The sequence below is a fragment of the Colossoma macropomum genome, unplaced genomic scaffold (genome assembly GCF_904425465.1).
Source record: "Colossoma macropomum unplaced genomic scaffold, Colossoma_macropomum, whole genome shotgun sequence".
Classification (NCBI taxonomy): Eukaryota; Metazoa; Chordata; class Actinopteri; order Characiformes; family Serrasalmidae; genus Colossoma; species Colossoma macropomum.
The window spans coordinates 37,027,465-37,047,617 of record NW_023494791.1 but is presented as its reverse complement, the minus strand read 5'-3'; the positions used below and the strand labels follow the sequence as shown (position 1 = coordinate 37,047,617).

The window sequence follows — 20,153 nt, the reverse complement described above, 5'->3', positions numbered from 1 at the left end:
GTCAGCTTCTTCTTCTAACTTTTTTGCCATTCCACCTTAAATGGTGTCTGAGGCGGCAGAATGTTACTGCTGCACCATTTAAGATGGAACTGGAAAATTTGAACTAGAAGCTGACTTCAGCCTCTTTTTAGTGTTTTACAGTTTCTTGTTGCAGATTAAACGTATCAGGAAACCAGCTGGAGTGATTATAAATGCAGATAAGTCAGTTTGGCTCCAAATTATCGATGTTCGCCTTAAATCTCTCTCTCTCTTGTGATGCTGTGGTGATCAGCAGTCTGCATGCCAACAGAGTTAAAGGTTGGCGAATTAGCAGTTATAGGCTACTTTCACTACAGTGTTTAAGACCATTTATTGTTAAACTGTGTTAGAATGATTAGCAGAGCTTTATCTTAGTGCAAAAGAGGATTATTTTTACCTAAAAATCTAATTCTGCTGTGGAGCCACAACAGGGCAGTAGAAGAGCTGCCATTCACAATTTCTCTTGTTTGTATGTATAAACATACATCTTCAGTTTGAAAGTCAAGACCATTTACTGACAAAATAAAACAATAGAAATCGTGAACTCTGTGTAGCCCAAATACCTGCGTGATGTTCGTGCATACGATGGGCAGGGCACCTCAGAAACATGGCTAAGATATTGTCTAAAGTGGCTTCACAGAGGGTTCAGCTAGATGGTGAAGTTTTATTCATTTTTGTAGCTCACAGTAAGTCATACTGTGCCCTAAATCACATCGACAAGTCTGTGCAACCTTAATGAAGATCTAGATGCAGTTTGAGCAGATTGGAAGGAGTTTTAGGGGTGTATTTATGGGAAAAGATTTGGGTGACTATTGACTGCTAGTGTTATCAGCATTAGCATTGTAGATCTAGTGCTAAAGTAAAGAAGTAAAATTTCGACATCAAATAAGTCTTGGCTAATTCATTACATCTAAGGGAATTAAGAATTGTGTCCATTTGATTTTTTGCCAAACCATTGATTTGATGCAGACATTATGTATACATTTCAATCAAGCAAACTCATTATTTTTTCTGTGTATATTTTGTATAGGAGAGAAATAAGTCATTGCTTTTTGGATACATTGTTTCATTGCTTGTTGGAACATTGCTTGGAAGATTTGATTGCATTCAGCCACAAGTCAATTCACTAATGAGAAGTGATGTCTGGATACTTTTGGACACATAGTGTACACATTGATAGTCCATATACTCACAATTTATGCTTATGATGCCGATGATGACTGCAATACAGAGCTACTCAAACACTAAAAGACCAAATAGGTGGACTCACAGAGAAAGGCTTTCTTCTGTTCATCTGTCAGCTCCTCAAACACCTCCCAAAAGGTGACAATAGTGGGGTGTCTCACGTGGAACTGTCCGTCATAAACCGTGTTCTAAATTCAACAATAGTTTCACACTGAGTGTGCTACCATAACATGCTCCTATATATTGTATTGTATAAACAAATCAAAGGAGACCATGTAAGTATTTCTGACCTGTCGGAAAACATCCCAGTCATACTCTTCTGTGCCCACCATCACTCCTCTCAGCTCCTCTGGTTGGAAGAACTCCACCACGTCTCGGTCACACACTTTGTAGAAACCCCTCCTGAACTCCTCAAATACTCGCTCCACTGACTTGTTCATGGCGTAATCCACATAGGCATCCACAAACTCCTTTCTGTTGAAATAAACACAAAGGCAAAGGAAACTGTAGCCCACCTGTTGATGAACAATTTGCCAGTAAACCTCTATGCCGTTCATCACTGGTCAGTTTCTGAACACAACACTGAAGTTGACCAGATATACAGTACATTAAAGCAATAGTTAGGGGAAAAATCAAATGCACACAATTTTCCACTTACCCCAGATTTCTGTACAAATGCTTTTTTAGTTTAGTGCTGTAGCTGGGAGGCTAATGTTGCTAACAAACACTCGAAGTCAGTAGTCACCTAACTGTTTTCCATAAATACATCCCCAAAACCTCTTTCAACATGCTGAATTCACATCCTGGTCTTCATTATGGTGGTGCAGCCTTGTCAATGTGGTTTGTGACAAACTGTGAGCTACAAAACTTCACTGTGCAGCTGAACAATGCAGGCATCGATTTTGAAAAACAAACGTGCCAAATTCCACCTCTCTCTACAGAATCTAGATTATATTCCCTTTTTTTGTTGTTCCTATTCAAAAATATATGCTTCAGATCATGCACAACCTTAATGAACACCTGGTTGAGGTGTGAGTGTGTTGAGAGAAGTTCAGTTTGTATTTACAGAAAAGATTTGGGTGACTATTGACTCCTAGTGTTTGTTTGCAATGTTAGCCTCATTGCCTCATCACTAATAAAGTAGCAAAATTTGGACAATGAACATGTCTCGGCTGGTTATTAATACATCATTTAGTTATATAAAAGTTATTTATATACTAATGAAAAGAAACACGTGATGTAAATGTGCCACTGCTTCTTACTTATTAGCACTTGTCACAGGTTTTCCTTTTTCCTGAGGATCCAGCTCTACATTGACTCCCTCCCAGTGCACCTGCAATCCAGAGGAAAATACGTCAGGTTTATTTATACATTACTAGATACATCATACAGAAGTCTATAAATATCGGTTGGTTAGACTGCCCTTTTAATTAAGTTGACTGAAATGTCTCATACACAGAAGGTGGTGTCCATATTCTCAATGACATCATCAGTGTAGTCGTACAGAAGACATCTCAAACTCCTGAAAAACACAACCAGAGAGATGAAGCCAGTCCACTAACTTCCCACTGACTGCAATAAAATCTACAATATCACCATCAGATATTTCCACTTAGTGTTTCAACCCTTTTAGACACGCATAAAAAGTTCAAATGCAACGTCAAATGCAACAAGTAATGATTTCATAGTAAAGTTTGATTCTCTTACTTTCCAACTGTAGGCCTGAACTCAATCATGTCATCCAGGGTGGGCTTCACGTTAACCAGCTTCTTAAACATGGCCAGAGGGAAGGGCATGTGCACTATGTTGCTGTTATTCAGTGCTAGGCCACAGAGGATCCCTAACAGAAAGTACTGCTTTGATTCCACCTTGGGCTGGAAGAGAGATTCAGAGTGAGTCATCAGTCATGCATCCGCTTACCAACGGCCATTACTGAGGATTCGGAACAAACTGTGCTTTAATTATGGAATACTGGACTTTGTACCTGGGATGGGAACCAAATCATTGTTTGGGTGTCGTTGTACATGAACATCTCTGACTCCGGAGCTAAAAGCTCATTGAAGGCGTGGAGGAAGAAATCTCTTTTGTTGACAGCTGTCTGTTTGGAATCTTCAACAAATTCCACCTACAAGGAGCATGGAAGTTACAGCTGGGGCTATTATGATCATTACATTTTAGCTGACAATTAACTGTCATATAAATAACAGCAACTAATGATTACATTCATCTTTTCCGGTTGTTTGCAAATATTAAAAATACAAGCCTGAAGTGGCCAAATTGGCCGATTAGCCACCTTACTTGCTAGCTATGTTTTCTTAGTAGCCAACACTGGCTGCACTGTCCATTCGATACTGCCTGCACACTGCTGTGCCCACATAATCACACAAATATATATAGTTTTGTTTTCATACCTGCATGATGTTTCAGTGAATGAATTTACTGCTTCGTTTTAGTTGTATATACCCAATTCATTTTATTTGCGGCCTGAAATCTAATGTCTTACATGTATTTAAGCAGTCAGCTTAAATAATTGCAATCATCTCAAATAACAGCGATTAAGCGATTATCTAATCATTTTGACAGGCCTAGTTAACAAGTCCACCTTACCACAGTTCTCACTGGAGGTCTTCTAACTGCTATTAACCACAAAAGTATCTCTTAACTTTTCTGACAGTCTTTTACATAAAATATTGTTTATACACTCTTTACTCTGCTGCATGGAGGGCAGTGATATTAGCCACCCCTTACAAAACACAGTTACTTGTATGTACTTCTCAGAGATATACTAAATAAAATTATACTATTATAGTATACTGTGCTTATACTGACAAGTATACAGAAAAGTCTAAGTACATTTGGCCTTCACTTGTACTTAATCTTTCGATTGAGATATACTTAAGAAAAGCATAACTAAGTTTTCTCACCTTCTACATAAAGTTTTAAGTATACTTGGCTGGTAGTTTGGGGTGGAATAGTTTAGAGTAAACAGTACATGGGTGGAGCTGAACATGATCTTTTATGTAAATTGTAGAGAAGTACAACCTGTTTGTGGGACTGATTTCGGAGAGGCTGCATGACACAAATTCTAGTATCAACTTTCACTAAAGACTGTGTTCATTGTAGAGGTTGCACAGACTAGTCTAGTAGTTGACTTTACTGCTTAATGTCCACTAGTCCCTGATCATGTGAGTATGACACCAACAACATGGACACCCCAGAGAAGACGACAGGTGAGGAGCCTGGTGATTTCAGGGTCCGTATCTCCGGTTTCCTGATGGCTAACAATGCACTCCAGGGCATGTCATGCTCTATTACCCTGTGGAGTTTGGCTTCATTCTAACATTTCTCTGCAGGTCTAAAGTGCTTCAGAATCGGATATTGAACATTGTTATCTCCAGAATTCCAAAGACTACAATATAAAGTCACGTGTCATTGGAGAGGGGGCATAAGGTCCTACAATCCTGTAAAGTCCGAAGTAAGTTACTCTTTTTTCCGCCGAGTTACCGTGCTCTCAATTTCTCGGGCTTGCTGGACCTCCACCGTGGGCAAGTGTCTCGGCAAGGCTGCGTAGGGTGCACCTAAGTCGGACACAAAGTTGCCAGATTCTGGCGTTTGTACCTTCGATTCCCTGAGGGCAAGCAATGCAATCCCAGGCTCTCTGAAAAAGGCACTTCACAGTCGACTGGCCTGTCCAGGTTGGCTTCACATATTTTTTAATTTGCTTGTTGCAAAGCGTTCCCTTCTCCTGTGGTTTTATTCATGCTTCATCAGTGATTAGTCAATGTCGACTCGACATACCTGTCAACTTTACAAAATCGTCAAATTTAAAGTCATGCAAATTTAAAGTCATGCAACCCCTAGTTCATACTGTGTGTTTGTTTTGTTTAATACTGACCTAAAATGTCAGTTTGAGATGTTATGTTCTTATGTTTTGGCATTAAAAGCCAAATTTAATTTGTTTGAAAAATTTAATTTATAAAGAAAATGAAGTTTGTAGTCCACTGGCAGTGTTCTTATTAGTTAACTTCAAATCTACTCAAAGTATAGTTAAAGGTATATTTCAAGTATAAAAATAATACCTAAGTAGAAATCTAGTAGCATATTTAAAGTGCAAAAATAATATATAAATAGTAAACTATAAATATTATAAAGAAAACTTACAAGTATACTTGCAGTATAAAAACTACTATCTTTTAAACTGCCAGGGCCCATCAGCGAGCCCAAAGTTTTACTACACACTTCTATAACCTGAGAATAGCCAGTTTGCATTGGAGTCCTTGTAGTTACTGAGTATTCATCTTAGTATGTAATAAGTCTGAGATTTTAAGGGATTCCACTAGTAATGTACTGAGAGCATACTTAAAAGTGTATTTTCATGAGCCAAAAAGTGGGCTAGAGATATATATCTAGTAAAGAGTATACCTGAAAGTTCACTTTTAGTATAGTTCACAGTATAGTTGAGGTACAAAATAAATCTTACATGTAAACTAGATGTGTACTCAAAGTTAACTACTCTCACACCTAAAGAAAACTTAAATGATACTTTCAAAATCTAAAAGGTGGGCCAATGTAGTCCAGAGAAATACTGAAATGGTACACTTATGAGTATATTAGCAGTACATTGATATTAGTGAACTTATTACATAAAGTATACTTGGGAAACATACTTGAAATTTACTTGAGTTTACTTAATAAAGTGAATTTTATAGTATATTGTATACTGTTTTTGTAAGGCACTATGCTACATCAACCACCAGTTCCACATTTTCTTGGCTAATGAAAACACTAACTGTCACCAAAATTCTAGCTTTGCTAATAATGAACAGACCTCATGTTCCTGGATGCACTTGTGATAACAGACACCTGTATTAGCATTCATCAGGGAAATACTGCTTTAATCTCGTTAGATGGATTGAGAAAGGAGTGCCCACCAATAGCTCCTTTTTGAAGTTGTCATGGTCAGCATAGGAGAGCTGTCGGAACGCGTCCTCCAGCAGAGCAGTGCGTCTCAGTCTAAGCAGGATGACAGGCGTCGGGGCCTGTGTGTACAAATCCTGAAGCAGCCCAGCCGACACTTGGCCATGAATGAAGGAGTGGGTCATCTGAAACACATGTAGTTCTGTTATTTTTCAAAGGGCTTTCAAAAAGGCATGCAGCACATAGATTATCTTATGTTAGGCCTACAGGCAAAATAAAATATATCAATGTTCAGTTGTCAGGATGATTTGAACACTACAGTGCTTTTGAGAAACTGTTCAAATTTGATGAAATTATGCCTAAACTCATCAAATGTCTACTTCTCTGTAGTGAGTGTGATAACAAATGCACAATATTAACTGCATAACAACAACAGGAATACCTTTGTTATGGCAGCATCGTAGTTAAAAATGTTTATCTTGCTCTGCAGATCCAGAAGAAACGGGTAACGGCAGAAAACAGGTGGCAGAGCATCCACTTCCTCTCAAACATAAATAAATATATGAGGAGTATAAGACATAAATAAGGTTATAAAACAAGGACATGGTCATTAATGTGAAACTCTGCGCTTATGAAGCATTTTTGACTGTCCTCTTATGAGGACTTTTCAGCCTGCTAAACATGAGTGAGTGAGTGAGTGAGTGAGTGAGTGACAAGCCAGGTCCATGAGGTGCTTTGTATCGTAAAATTAATTTTTGTTCAATCTGATCGTGCCTTACCTGAACCTGCCCCCATTTAAGCTGCCGCCACAGCGTAACATCCTGTTGGAGTAACAGAGGTGACATGCCGATCTCCTCTATGTAGAACTCATTGAGGGGAACTTTCCTGGATCTCGCCACCCTTTTGTTGCTCTTTGAAACGAATACATGAAATCAGTCTTCATCTACTACTGTAGTTTCCAAGTAGTTGTAGTAGTTTGTAGTATCCAAACTATTAAAGCTAGAACCAAAGGCTTTTATCAATTTTTTTTATCAATTTCATCAAATGTGTAGGACCATGTAGATCAAATACAATACTAGGGCTGCATGATAAACCATACTTATTGTTTAAGCAACACACATTGCGCATTCAGTCACAGACGCTCTATTTTAATCATAATTTATTGTTTCTAGGATCATCTTCACGATATCCAACAGCTTTGCATTTTATGTTCGAAGTGTGCAGCCCTATACAATATTATGCAAGTTAAAATGACATCGGATACATCATAGCCCTTTACACTGATCAGGCATAACGTTATGACCACCTCCTTGTTTCTACGCTCATTGTCCATTTTATCAGCTCCACTTACTATATAGGTGCACTTTGTAGTTCTACTATTACAGACTGTAGTCCATCTGTTTCTCTGCATACTTTTTTAGCCCCCTTTTACCCTGTTCTTCAGTGGTCAGGACCCCCATGGACCCTCACAGAGCAGGTACTATTTGGGTGGTGGATCATTCTCAGCACTGCAGTAACACTGACGTGGTGGTGGTGTGTTAGTGTGTGTTGTGCTGCTCTGAGTGGATCAGACACAGCAGTGCTGCTGGAGTTTTTAAACACCTCAGTGTCACTGCTGGACTGAGAATAGTCCACCAACCAAAAATATCCAGCCAACAGCATCCTGTGACCACTGATGAAGGACTAGAGGATGACCAACACAAACTGTGCAGCAGCAGATGAGCTATCATCTCTGACTTTACATCTACAAGGTGGACTGATAAGGTAGGAGTGTCTAATAGATTGGACAGTGAGTGGACACTGTTGAAAAACTCCAGCAGCACTGCTGTGTCTGATCCACTCAGACCAGTGCAACACACACTAATGCACCACCACCACGTCAATGTTACTGCAGTGCTGAGAATGATCCACCACCCAAATAGTACCTGCTCTGTGAGGGTCCATGGGGGTCCTGACCACTGAAGAACAAGGTAAAAGGGGGCTAACAAAGTATGCAGAGAAACAGATGGACATACATGTGCACCAAAATGGGAAAAATGATCACAGTGAGGTCAGACCGCTTGTGGAGGGATGATCATCATCCTCCATGACATGTACAACCAGTTACCACTTTATCCTGTTCTGCCATGCAATGTTTTTCATTTTTTAAATGATTTTAGAATGCCAGCTTCCAATCAAACTATGTCAGAATTCCATGATAAACAGGCCAAAAGAAATGTTTCAAAATTATTAGAATAAAATTGTTACATTAACTTATATTGGAAATTAAGAACGCTTTCTCCTTCTGCTGTTAAGTTACAATGAATGACGATTTGAAAGATGCTAATAATAACGGGACACACTGACCTTGTATAGATACTTGAGGACTTCCAGCACAGCTTTCACTCCTGGGATAAATGATAACCACACATTGGCCTTCAGGAGGAAGGCAAGTGCACATTTCCACATGCAAATATGCTTGGACATCATAGGGGCTTCCATGGAGGACCAGTAATCCTCTGCAGAGACAATAACCATTAAACATTAAAACATACACTCAATCACTGTAACTTACAGCTTGTTTTAATACTGGATTTAACATGCTCTTGTCCTTTTGGCCCTGCTGTTTCCCCTTGGGGGAGTCCCTGATGTCATCTTAAGGGGTGTTACATTAATTTATTGTTCAAAATGAACTTTTTTAGATGAACACTCAGAAGTTTAGGGATTAAGTGAATACAAGTGTCGACACCAGAACTTTCCTTTTCAAACCTAAAAATGCCAGATAAAGCTGTTCATTGCTAAACCAATTAGCAATGAACACTGTGAACAATTATGCCAGGTATATTTTCTCCACAATGTTTCACATCAGACCACCCTGAATGACTCTATTTACATCTTAACCATTTAATTATGTGGAAACTTTGAAAAACTGATGGAATTCCCTTTCCCAGATACTTGTTAAGGGCCTCTGGGCCATAAAGTCCACCTATGTGACAACACTACAAGTAGCACTGATTCTTTGTTCTGTGTCTATGCATAATTTTGAGCAGTAAGTTAGATGTATGTAATAAAGTGGACAGTGAGTGTTTATACATTTGTCTCGTTATCATTATTAACAGAGGCGTATGCACATGTGCACTACCAATTAAAGGTTTGGAATCAATGCTCTAATTTTCTAGCCCTGAAACTTCACAGGTTTCATCTTCTTAGAAAGCTAAAACCTGAAATAATAAGACTTTGTAGATGATTACAGAATGATGCACAGAGCTGTAGATTTTTTTAATTGCTGACAAAGCTGTAAAACATTGAGAATGAAGTTAAAATAAAGTTAATATCAGAATGCCTCTCGCTTCAAAAGTGGTGACCAAAAGCGGAGGCAAAAGTTTTTCTAAATAAAGTTGTTTGGTCGCAAATTACATGTTTTGTTGATTTTCTAAGTGAAAAGAAGTAAACACATCCTCCACACACTTCTGCACAATTAATACACAATTACTATCTATTTGCTGAATTGTAAATATTAAAAAAATAAAATAAAATGTGCCCTGTGCAAAGGCTGAGGCACATTTTGTAGTTAGTTTTTTTTCCAATATGTCAAATATGTTTCTTAAAAAGAAATAAATAGAATAACCTTCTTGCATATGGCTGTAGATAATTACACTATATTTTTCATCATTTCCCCAGGAGCTGGAAGGATATGTGGCTTAGAAAAACAAAACATCAACAAAACATATATATTGAATATAAATTTAGAAAATGATTAATACGACAAGAAATTCCAAACTTTTGATCAGTAGTGTATATATTTAAAAGATGATAGCCAGAATGTGTGTTTCGTAATGTCCATCTGATCTTACTCAAGGTTTTCATGGCAGAATCATTAAGCGCTGTTATGGCTACTGCTAATGGCAGCACCAGTTCAATGACATTCCGGTCTTCGTGAAGAATAGAGCAGGTGGGTAGAAGCAGGAAGATCTCTGGGCACTTCATCACCGGTGCAGCAAGCCAAAGGTTGTGCACAAGCGGATGGATGTTAACCTGGAGCAAAATTACAGTATGTAACACAAAATATTATGGCACCACAGTTAACATATAAGTAGAACTGTTACTAATTTGTCCCCAGCTGCGCAAACGTATTTGGGATTAAAGGAATGATTCAGCAAAAATCAGTTTCACCCTCTACCCCAAACATAGTCAACCAGCCACATTTGGAGCAGGGCTATGTCACCTAAAATATTTTGGGTGAGAAAAATTTCCATTACTTGTTATTTACATCAGCCTTATAACTCTAGTGCAAAACTAAAAAAGAAAACATTATAAACCAAACATGTCCTGGTTGAATGACTGTGTTTGTGTTATGGGGGAGGTTGCTTGAATATTATTTTTTGCTGAACAATTTCTTTAACCCCTTAGATTCCCAGCCTTCTTACCATCTACATTCTGTTGTCCCATAAATACATAGAAAACAATGCAAACTGGAGTTATTTGTAAGTTATAGCTATTAAGTGAGGAATGGAAGCCTGGACATATCTGCAGGTCCTGACCACCTAATGCCCATGTGTCAAACACCAGGCTCGCGGGCCAGATCAGGCCCATCACACAATCCCATCTGGCCTGCAAAAGTTGTTTTTTCTATTAATATTAGCCTGTTTCACAAAGTGCTGCACTTCAGTCCCCAGCAAGCACTGCAACGCAATGTGCTCCAAATTTCCCACCCCAATAACAGTCTATGGGACAGAGGTTAGACCTCAGTTCTACACAATTCTGCGCAATTCCACACTAGTCATATCACCAAACACACTAGCTGTGTTTTAGCTGCAGTTCAACCAACATAAACACCTAATGTCAGCTCAGCAGCTCAGAATGAACAAACTTGCAGCAAAGAAAAGATGTCAGAGAAAAGATTTTCCTCTGGCCCATGGATTTGATGAGATTTTTTAAAATGGCTCTTTTACTGGTTGAGTTTGACACCCCTGACCTAATGTGTTAAGACACTCACTAATGCCATCTTCACTTCCGTTACCATCTCATGATGGTCATTCTACTCCAGTGTTTTAGAAAATCACGCATGATCAATAACTGCCTATATACAAGAACTTTTTATACATTTCACAGTAAAAAATCTGACGATTTCTATAATAACACTAGATAAGATGTAGATTTTCATACACTTTACTTGTGCATGTTTTATACCTCAACTGCCTTCTTGATCCAAGGAATCTTCAGGATCTTGTCAAAGGTCTGACTGGCAGCATCCAAATCAACCGCTATAGTGCCTGGAGAATTCCTTCGAACAGCTCCACTACAGGCAGAGAAATATTTGGTGAAAATAAAGACGACACAAGTAACAAAACTTCCAAAATGTTCAGGTGGACAGACTTACTTGTCCTTCATGAAACAAGCGACAAGACTTGAACTTGTAGAAAAAGTCAAGCCCACCTCCCTGTGAAAAATCAGACATGTTCCCCAGTTTGGTTAGATCTGCTGGTCCATTTGAAAGCTAGAAGCAAGATTCCAGATTCGTCCTACCTTTTAGCTTCCTCAGTGTATCTGTCTCTCTCTAACACCGAAACCCATCTCTGCACTCGGGCGTCGTCTAGTTTTCCAATCGGCTCACCAAGAACAGATTTCTTCACAAAAAGAAAAAGTGTCATTTTATTTTCATCATTAAATCATGTTTGAGTGTTTACAATATAGCTGTTTTAAAGGGGAACTCCACCGATTTTCCAAAATTACTTAATAATTCAATGGTTTAGATGTGAACAAAATCATTTAGAGTGGTTTGGTGTGAAATGCGCCTTTCCAAAGAAATTTACAGAGTGAGAATTGTTCACCAATACAGTACTAGGAACCAGACATCCGGCGGGTTTAATGACTGAAAGCTACATCTCATTAAGTTATTATACAAAATGAGTATGAATGCATGGCTTGATACCTGAGACATTGTTTTGTGAGTATTTTGATAGATAGATAGAATGCTTTATTAATCCCAGAGGGAAATTCTTCTATTGCAGCAGTACAAAGCACAGTAAAGCACTTCTGTTATAAAGTTTTGGCCTAAAATGTATTTTTTTCAATTCAGCACTGTTTTACCATAATCAGCATGACATATAAAAACTTAAGACACATGTAAGTTCACTGGCCATTTGGGATAGCAGATAAAATGGTGATATTTGTAGTGCAGACATAATGATGTCTGGTTCCTAGTACTACAATGATGAACAATTTTGACTCTGTAAATTTCTCTAGAAAGGCACATTTCACACCGAACTAATCTGAATGACTTTGTTTACATCTAAACCATTAAATGATTAATTCATTTTGCAAAATTGATGGAGTTCCCCTTTAAGCATTTCTGAAGCATATATTTACCTTGGGAGGGGGAAAGAAAAGGAAGTTGGAATTCCAGCCTGAGGAGATCCTCACTTCTAATTTTAATTCAAAGATAAGAAATGATTATTGTTTTCTTTAAAAGTATTTTAACAAATTTAGTGCACAATACTGTTTGTCTGCTGAGTTTAACAAAATGAACAAAAAAAAACATCAAATCTAAAATGTACCAAACTTTTGTAAACAACTGTATATTAATGCTGAGGGGATGGAGAGCTCCTGTACCTCTCTGTCTCTCCGCCCCTGAACTGTTCCAGGATCCCTCCAGTCTTACAGGTCTCAGGCTGTTCTCTGTGCTGCCGTTGCCCAGCTGACCATTGACCCCTTGCCCAAATGCAAAGAGGACACCCGACGGCATCAGAACCAGAGTGTGATGGCTGTAACAGTACAGATTGATTAATCAATTAGTTAGATTTGACTAAGAGAATATAAGAGGCTACACAGATCAAACTGCACACAGATCACCAAGTAATGTCCTCTCTAATAAACCCTTTACTCAGAAGTGTAATAGTCCCCCAAAACAAATTTGGGAAAGCAGCCTTTGTCTACTATGCACCCAAACAGTGTACCAAAAAGTATTAGAGAGGCTCGGTGGACATTTTTAAACAACAACTTAAGACATTCCCTTTTACTCAAGCTTACAACTGACAAAATGCTTTTTTTGCATTTATTTATTTTATCTATTGTTTTGATTTATTTTAACCTATATATATACATATATATATATATATATATATATATATATAAATAAATTTGTTATATACATCATCTAAACCGCTTATCCTTCTAGGTCGCGGTGGGGTGCTAGAGCCTATCCCAGCTTTCCTTGGGCGGAAGGCAGGATACACCCTGGACACCAGTCTATCACAGGGCATATATATATATATATATATATTATACATATATATACATTTTTTTTTTGCTGTGAACTCACACTTAATACACACAGAATGTGTTTACCCTCTGTTGTCCAGGTCTCAGTGCATCACTCCATTGTGTTAAATTTTTAAAGAGAAAAATACTTCATACATTTTATACATACATCAGTAGGTGATTACCTTCCACAGGTTACTTGCTTAGCTTGTCCATCAATACCTTCCACCTTCCTAGGCAGAAGCTCCCTACTAGTAGAGTTGTGTCCAAGCTGACCATGTGTTCCATCTCCAAAGGTATAAACCTCTCCACCCTAAATAGAATAACACGTTTTCAGGAACTGTATGATGAGGGGGTGATGTAGAATGTATACATGTGAAAACTACAACAAAGTACAAAAAATGTGTGGAACATACACAAAAGCTGTACAGTGTATTATATTTAGTATACAGCACTTATTAAGTGTATATTATTGTATAAGTGTATAACTATATTAAAATTGAGAAGACACTAAAGGAAGGTGTTGTTTCATTTTAAAGGCTAGCACTGACAAAATATCAGATCATTTAGCACCTTTCTTCCATGCCCTCTAGGGGTGGGACAAAAAAAATCGATCCAGTATAATATTGCAATATTTTGGATTTAAAAACGGTATTGATACACAGAGGCCCAATGATCAATAATTTAACTGAATTACTAATATTTTGAACATGTTTTATCAAGTCCATTGATTAAGACCAACAACCTGGATTACTTTAGTCCTAATCCACAAGAGAGCACCGTTTCCTTCAATACCTTTTTAAACATGCGCTCACCCGCTTCAACTCACCACTCAGATATGTGCCACACTTACTTTACACAAGTAGCTATTCACAGCATAGTGGAAGGAGGGGAAGAGCACTCAGCAGGTTAGCCTCAGCGAGCTAATCCGCTATCCATGCAAACTTTGCAATATAAAACATTTTAACAACAAAAAGTTTGAACATTATGTATTTAAAATTTGGGAATAACTGCTTTTTCTGGCTATAAACTTAGAGCTGTCATGCACCGCCTTTCTTCTTGTTTTTGTTGGCCATGTGGCCCTTAGCATGCTAACTAGCAAGCTAGCAGAGTAAATGAAGTTGTATTAGCAGTCATGTACAACAGATGATGTAGTCTGCAATGAAAAGCCTAGCAGATTGAATGTTATGAATCAGAATATGAAGATTATGAATCTGCCATTTTGGTTTGAAAAGGGAAATACGTCAGACCACAATGATTTCTGGCTAAGATGTGTTCCCTCAGCCCACTGAGGGCTCATCTAACACACCTCATTTGAGCTGATAAAGCACTGGAACGACTCTTAGGGCTGTTAAAACCAATACTGAAACGGGTGGCAAGGATTCTAGTGAATGGGGCTTTTCATTGAAACGGTCAGACAGCGCCATGGCTAACATGCTTGCCCTTTACACAGGAGCAGAGCAGAACCAATAATCAGAACCACCACTATAATATGCCAGTAACAGTCACTGATTAGAGACTCCTAAAGTTAGATTTACCTGCCACTGTTGTTCCTTTATAAAAGCATTTGTTAACTATATGAGGATGAAATACGTTTTGAACATTTTTATCTACCACACAAATATAGGCATCTGCTTAATATGTAAATATAAGGAGAGTTTTTTGAATATTGCTTTGTGTACTTCACAATTCTGTTTTGCTACATCAGTAAAAAGACTGAAACGAGATGAACGAGGAGTAAAACAGTACCTTAGTGAGGACAGCAGTGTGTGCTGCTCCACAGCTGATGGAAGCGATGGGCAAGGACCTCAAAGCAGGAATAGCACAGATTGTAAAGCGGCCTAGCACAAAAAAAAAACAAAAAACGCTATGTTAGAAGACTTAAAAGAAAATATTAAAAAATAAAAGCTGTACAAATGTGCTAATGTGACTGATGGATAAAAGCTAATAGCACCCAGTTGGTTGTCAAAATATGATTTGCAATTGTTAGCAACTGGGTCATCCCAGCTCATCACCATTAGATTCAGTATGAAGAAACACAAATACAGCAAAATCTAACAAGAATTCATTGCTTTAAAGTTTTTAATATGTTGTTTAGAAGAACACAGTTGGAAGAACACCATTTTGATTCCTACTGCACTCCAGTCATTGTATAGATTTGTTAAATTCCATCAGCAGCACTTGAAATAATTTAATGAAAGTCTGATTAGATAAACTAAACATTTTGCACTATTTCTACAGGGACCATGCAGGAACAGAGTAATTAGTCCTGTTAACAGCTCTGGGAAAGTGCTGTATTTCTCTCCTAAGGCCCAATCCCATTTCACCCCTTACCCCTTCCACTTATCCCAACCCCTTTGTTTTGCGTGTTCATGTCTAGGCGTAGGGTGTACCAATTTTAGTTGAGATAGAGGGGTAGGGTGAAGTGTTAGGGCTACATGGCCCTCTAAACGGAGGTTTTTCAGAGGCTCACTCCAACAGAGTATTATGAGAAAATGAGAAATACCAGCAAGATGGCTGTGCAAGCGACCAAAGAAACCCACAAATGTGAGAATTTTCAACATGAAAAAATACAATAATCACTTTATTATCTTAGTTTAATGTCGTTTCAATGTATTATGGTCCTTTTCTTCATAACAAGCCTAAAAAAATCGCTTGTAGTATGCTAATGCCTCGGGAGCTAGCTAGCTAGCTAAATTTCCCGTTCCACCTTAAATGGTGCAACAGTTTCATTCTGGCGCCTCAGGCATCAGAACTGCTGATCCATTTAAATTGGAACGAGAAAATCTGAACAAGAAGCTGGCGAATAGCGACTTCAGCTTCATATCACTGAAGAATTAGAGGTGGGTGATAATAAATAATTGCCCCCTCTTTGAAGGCATATGATGAGGTTGCTGAACTTTACCCTTCTTTGCTGTCACTGTAGACTGGCAGCGTCGCCTACAGAGCACCACTAGTAGCCTGTTAATGAAGTGATGTTCTTTTTTATTTGAGGGTCCCATTTCATAGAGAAATAGTTCATACACTCCCCCTTGAAACTCAGTTCCAAAGGGCAAGGTGACTCTCGAAAACAGGGGTTTAGGGGTAAAAATGGTAAAATTAATAAATGGGACTGGACCTAAGTTTTGCAAAAACACAGACAAATAGGCAAATGGGTCTGCAAAGATCCTTCCGACAGCTGCTAACAGACTAATTACTTGGTTCACACCCTGTGTGTGATGTAATAAGTAAAGCAGTTACCAAAATGAGTGCAATGTTCTGTATTTATATCAGGTGGAATGTAACAAAAGCACAGCACCTTTATCATCAGTCCTTTTGAGGCCCAGCTGTCCAGCACTGTTTGCCCCACAGCAGAAGACTTGTGCTGAGCTGGTGAGGGCAAGAGTGTGGGCTCCTCCTGCAGAGATCTGAATGACTGGCACTCCAGTGAGAGCTTGCACCAGGGCAGGGATGGCCTGCAGGGCCACAGCTTTCCCCAGACCCAGCTGACCATAGCTATTCTGGCCCCAAGCATACACCTCGCCTCCTTAAAAGAGAAAGTTGTGTTTCTTTCATCATTGTTGCTTATTCTATGTATGCTGGCATATCACACCTTTATTACACCCTTTATTACATTTGATGTAATGATATTCTACTGTTTTTATATCTATTTTTTTCTAAAGTCTAAAGTTAGTGTGGTTTTTATGCTACAAAACCAGTTGTAATTCATTTTTAGATGACCATTTTCAACTTATCTTTGTCCCCTAGAATTAGACAGACTGTTATTGTTTCTGTGCCTTTAATATTAATATATTTAAATGTCCTCTGTTCTGATTGGCTGTGCTCTGTTTTGCCTCATTCAAAAAGCAGTCCAGGCTGGAAAGTACAGAACAAACAAATCAGACTGAAATCCCTGGGGACATAGGAAACAATAAACTTCTGCCACCCTTTTATGATATCTGGATCTTTATAAAGGCTGCAGTGATACATTTACTTCCCGACAATCAGGAACAGTACAATGTTTAGTCATTTTTTCCTTCACATCTTCCACTCTTTTAACTCTGCAGTGTTCAACATGAACGGATGGGGCTAAAATGCTGTAGGCTGAATTGACAGTCATACATAAATGTGTCTATGGTTGTGACATCACAACCATGATAAATTCAAAATAGGCTGTTTGTTGAGAGTAAGGAGTACATTTTAAAACACCACCACTGTTTATCTGTATATATCTTTATTGATCATATACAGTTGTAAAAGTCTGAACACCCCTGGTCAAATTGCATGTTTTGCTTTTTAAGTGAGAATAAATCAACACCTCCTTTTCAGGGAAGAAACTTAAACAAATGTGTTTTTCAGCAAGTTGTATTGCATACTTTCTATTATCTGTTGAGTTTATTGGGAAGAATAAAATATAAAATATACAATGTGCCATAAGTTCTGCACAAGCCAAATGTATTTTCACTTAGAAAATCAACAGAATTTGACCAGAGGCACCCATACTTTTGCAAATGACACTAAAAACATACAAAGATGCATGTTTATATAGTACAAAACGTTTATGTCCAAAAAGCAATCAAAATTCTTTTTCTATGATACAACCTCTTTAAAGAAGGTTATTGGTTATGTTGTCCCACAACCAGACTTACCTTTGGTTAGGGCCAGAGAATGGAAATTTCCACAAGCAATCTGTACTACTGGTATTGGTAAAGGCGATGGTACATGAACAGGTCTGGAAAAAGCAGATATGTTAGGAAAGATAAGGAAAAAAGGAATAATAACATAAATAATATGGCAAAAAATAAAGAATTTACACCACTGGTTCATTTTCATGTAGGTCCTCCTTTTATCTCTCTACACCAGGGGTGCACAACTTCGGTCCTGGAGGGCCGGTGTCCAGCACAGTTTGGTGATTTACCTGTTCAAACACACCTGATTGCACTTATCTGTTAATTGTCAGTTTTAGTGGGTGTGTTTGAGTAGGGAAACCTCCAAGCTACGCTGGACACTGGCCCTCCAGGACTGGAGTTGTGCACCCCTGCTCTACGCTCCTAATGTTTTCCCTGCTGTCTATATGAAGGAATGAGTGTAACTTTTCATAGTTTCAGAATAGCATCTACACCTTTTGTCACTCTTTCTGGAGCTCCAGAAAGGATGTTTTTTACACGGTGAAAGCAAGAATCAGACTCTGAGAAAGAGAAGAGGCATTCAAACTTTTCTAATCTTTCAAAGGGAGTTACGCTAAGGGCTCAGGGTCATCTCCTGAGATACTGTACTGTGAAGGCTAGGACATCACCCCCTGAGAGCCAGAGTGTCTATGGCCTTACAGAACTGCCTGCCAGGCGAGAGTAGAGGATTACACAGTACAGCCTCTAGTAAGTGTGGGCAAAAACATTACTGACATTAGAAACATTTTGCGATACACAATACGTGAACATGTTCTTTAAGTATTGACGATATCCACAGTTTGCCTAGAAGATCATTACATTGCCCACCTTACTGAAATCACAAACAAGTTTTAGTCGTGTTCAGACGTTTGTGCCCCTCTGGTCAAATTACATGTTTTGTTGATGTTCTAACTGAAAACAGGTTAACACATCCTCTAAAGGAAACACACTTCTGCACAATTTAATGAATAATTACTCATTATTTGCTGAAATTAACATATTGGGGAAAAAAATCAAACATAAATTGTCTCCTGTGCATAAGTCATAGCACATTCTATACTTTATATATATTTTTTTTTCCAATATGTTAAGCACAGCAAGTAAATAGAAACTGTGCACTAAACTATGGCAGAAAAATGTCATATTTAAGTTCCTTGTACAGGATTATTAACTTATATTCACTTAGAAAATCAACAAAACCAGTGTGCTCAGAGTTTTACATAGAAATGTACATGAAGTCGCTACAATTAAAGTACTTTCATTAATCCTGCTACTGCTGGAATACATCAATGCTCAGTCACGTATCTACACTGTACCTGTGACTCACAGTTAAGGTTCATTTTCACTAAACCTTCAAACGCTCCAGTTACAGCTTTCTGTACTTACACTGTCAATAAGTATCCAACCCCCATTCTAATTACTGAATTCAGCTACTTTAATGCTCATTGCTGTAGTCTGTCTTTACCCTGGTTTAGTAGATTTTGCCACCGGACTGCTGACGCCCAGCTGACCTTCTCCACCTCCTCCCCAGGAGAACACCTGACCCGAGTCACACAAGGCCAAACTGTGCTCCTGACCACAGGCCACAGAGGCTACTCCCCCCAGACCTTCAATCACTACAGAGAGAGAGAGAGAGAGAGAGAGAGAGAGAGAGAGAGAGAGAGAGAGAGAGTGAGAGAAGAGAGAAAGAGGAAGGGGAGAGAGAGACACAAAAAGAGAAAGAGAGAGGGGGGAATGACACAGAGAGAGTTGGGGGCAGAGAGACCAAGAGGAGGAAGAGAGAGAAGACACAAGAGGGAGAAAGAAAGAGATAAGAAAGAAACAGATGGGGAGAGAGATGTGGAGAGACAAAGAGCGAAAAAGGGGGAAGAGAGAGAGAGAGTGTAGAGACATTAGAGAGAGAACAGAGAGAAAAAGATTATAGAGAGAGAGAGAGAGAGGGGGACAAAGACAGAAAGAGAGGAGAAAGAGGACAGAGGGACAGAGAGAGAGACAGAGAGAGAGATAGGGAGGGGAGAGACAGAGAGAGAAACAGAGAGAAAGAGAGGGTAGAGAAAGAGAGAGAAACAGAGAGAAAGAGAGGGTAGAGAAAGAGAGGGACGAGAGAACAGAGAGAAAGAGAATGTAAAGAGACAAAAGAATGAAAAA

General features: G+C 38.6%; 1 protein-coding gene across 1 annotated transcript in view; it reads right to left on the bottom strand.

Annotated features, from left to right (window-relative positions):
- The window catches only part of LOC118811086 (probable E3 ubiquitin-protein ligase HERC4), a 43,913-nt gene that overhangs the window by 22,486 nt on the left and 1,274 nt on the right, over positions 1-20,153 (bottom strand). Inside the window, exons 2-22 of the mRNA XM_036575295.1 lie at positions 19,471-19,621; positions 17,988-18,070; positions 16,658-16,885; positions 15,109-15,200; positions 13,545-13,672; positions 12,712-12,863; positions 12,469-12,524; positions 11,626-11,726; positions 11,480-11,539; positions 11,290-11,398; positions 9,954-10,134; positions 8,467-8,618; positions 6,900-7,031; positions 6,563-6,661; positions 6,135-6,305; positions 3,188-3,328; positions 2,911-3,077; positions 2,659-2,725; positions 2,466-2,536; positions 1,494-1,677; positions 1,289-1,391 (exon numbers count right to left, since the gene is read on the bottom strand). Of these exons, the coding sequence (XP_036431188.1) occupies positions 1,289-1,391; positions 1,494-1,677; positions 2,466-2,536; positions 2,659-2,725; positions 2,911-3,077; positions 3,188-3,328; positions 6,135-6,305; positions 6,563-6,661; positions 6,900-7,031; positions 8,467-8,618; positions 9,954-10,134; positions 11,290-11,398; positions 11,480-11,539; positions 11,626-11,726; positions 12,469-12,524; positions 12,712-12,863; positions 13,545-13,672; positions 15,109-15,200; positions 16,658-16,885; positions 17,988-18,070; positions 19,471-19,621 (2,628 nt within the window). The remainder of the gene's footprint in view (positions 1-1,288; positions 1,392-1,493; positions 1,678-2,465; positions 2,537-2,658; positions 2,726-2,910; positions 3,078-3,187; positions 3,329-6,134; positions 6,306-6,562; positions 6,662-6,899; positions 7,032-8,466; positions 8,619-9,953; positions 10,135-11,289; positions 11,399-11,479; positions 11,540-11,625; positions 11,727-12,468; positions 12,525-12,711; positions 12,864-13,544; positions 13,673-15,108; positions 15,201-16,657; positions 16,886-17,987; positions 18,071-19,470; positions 19,622-20,153) is intronic.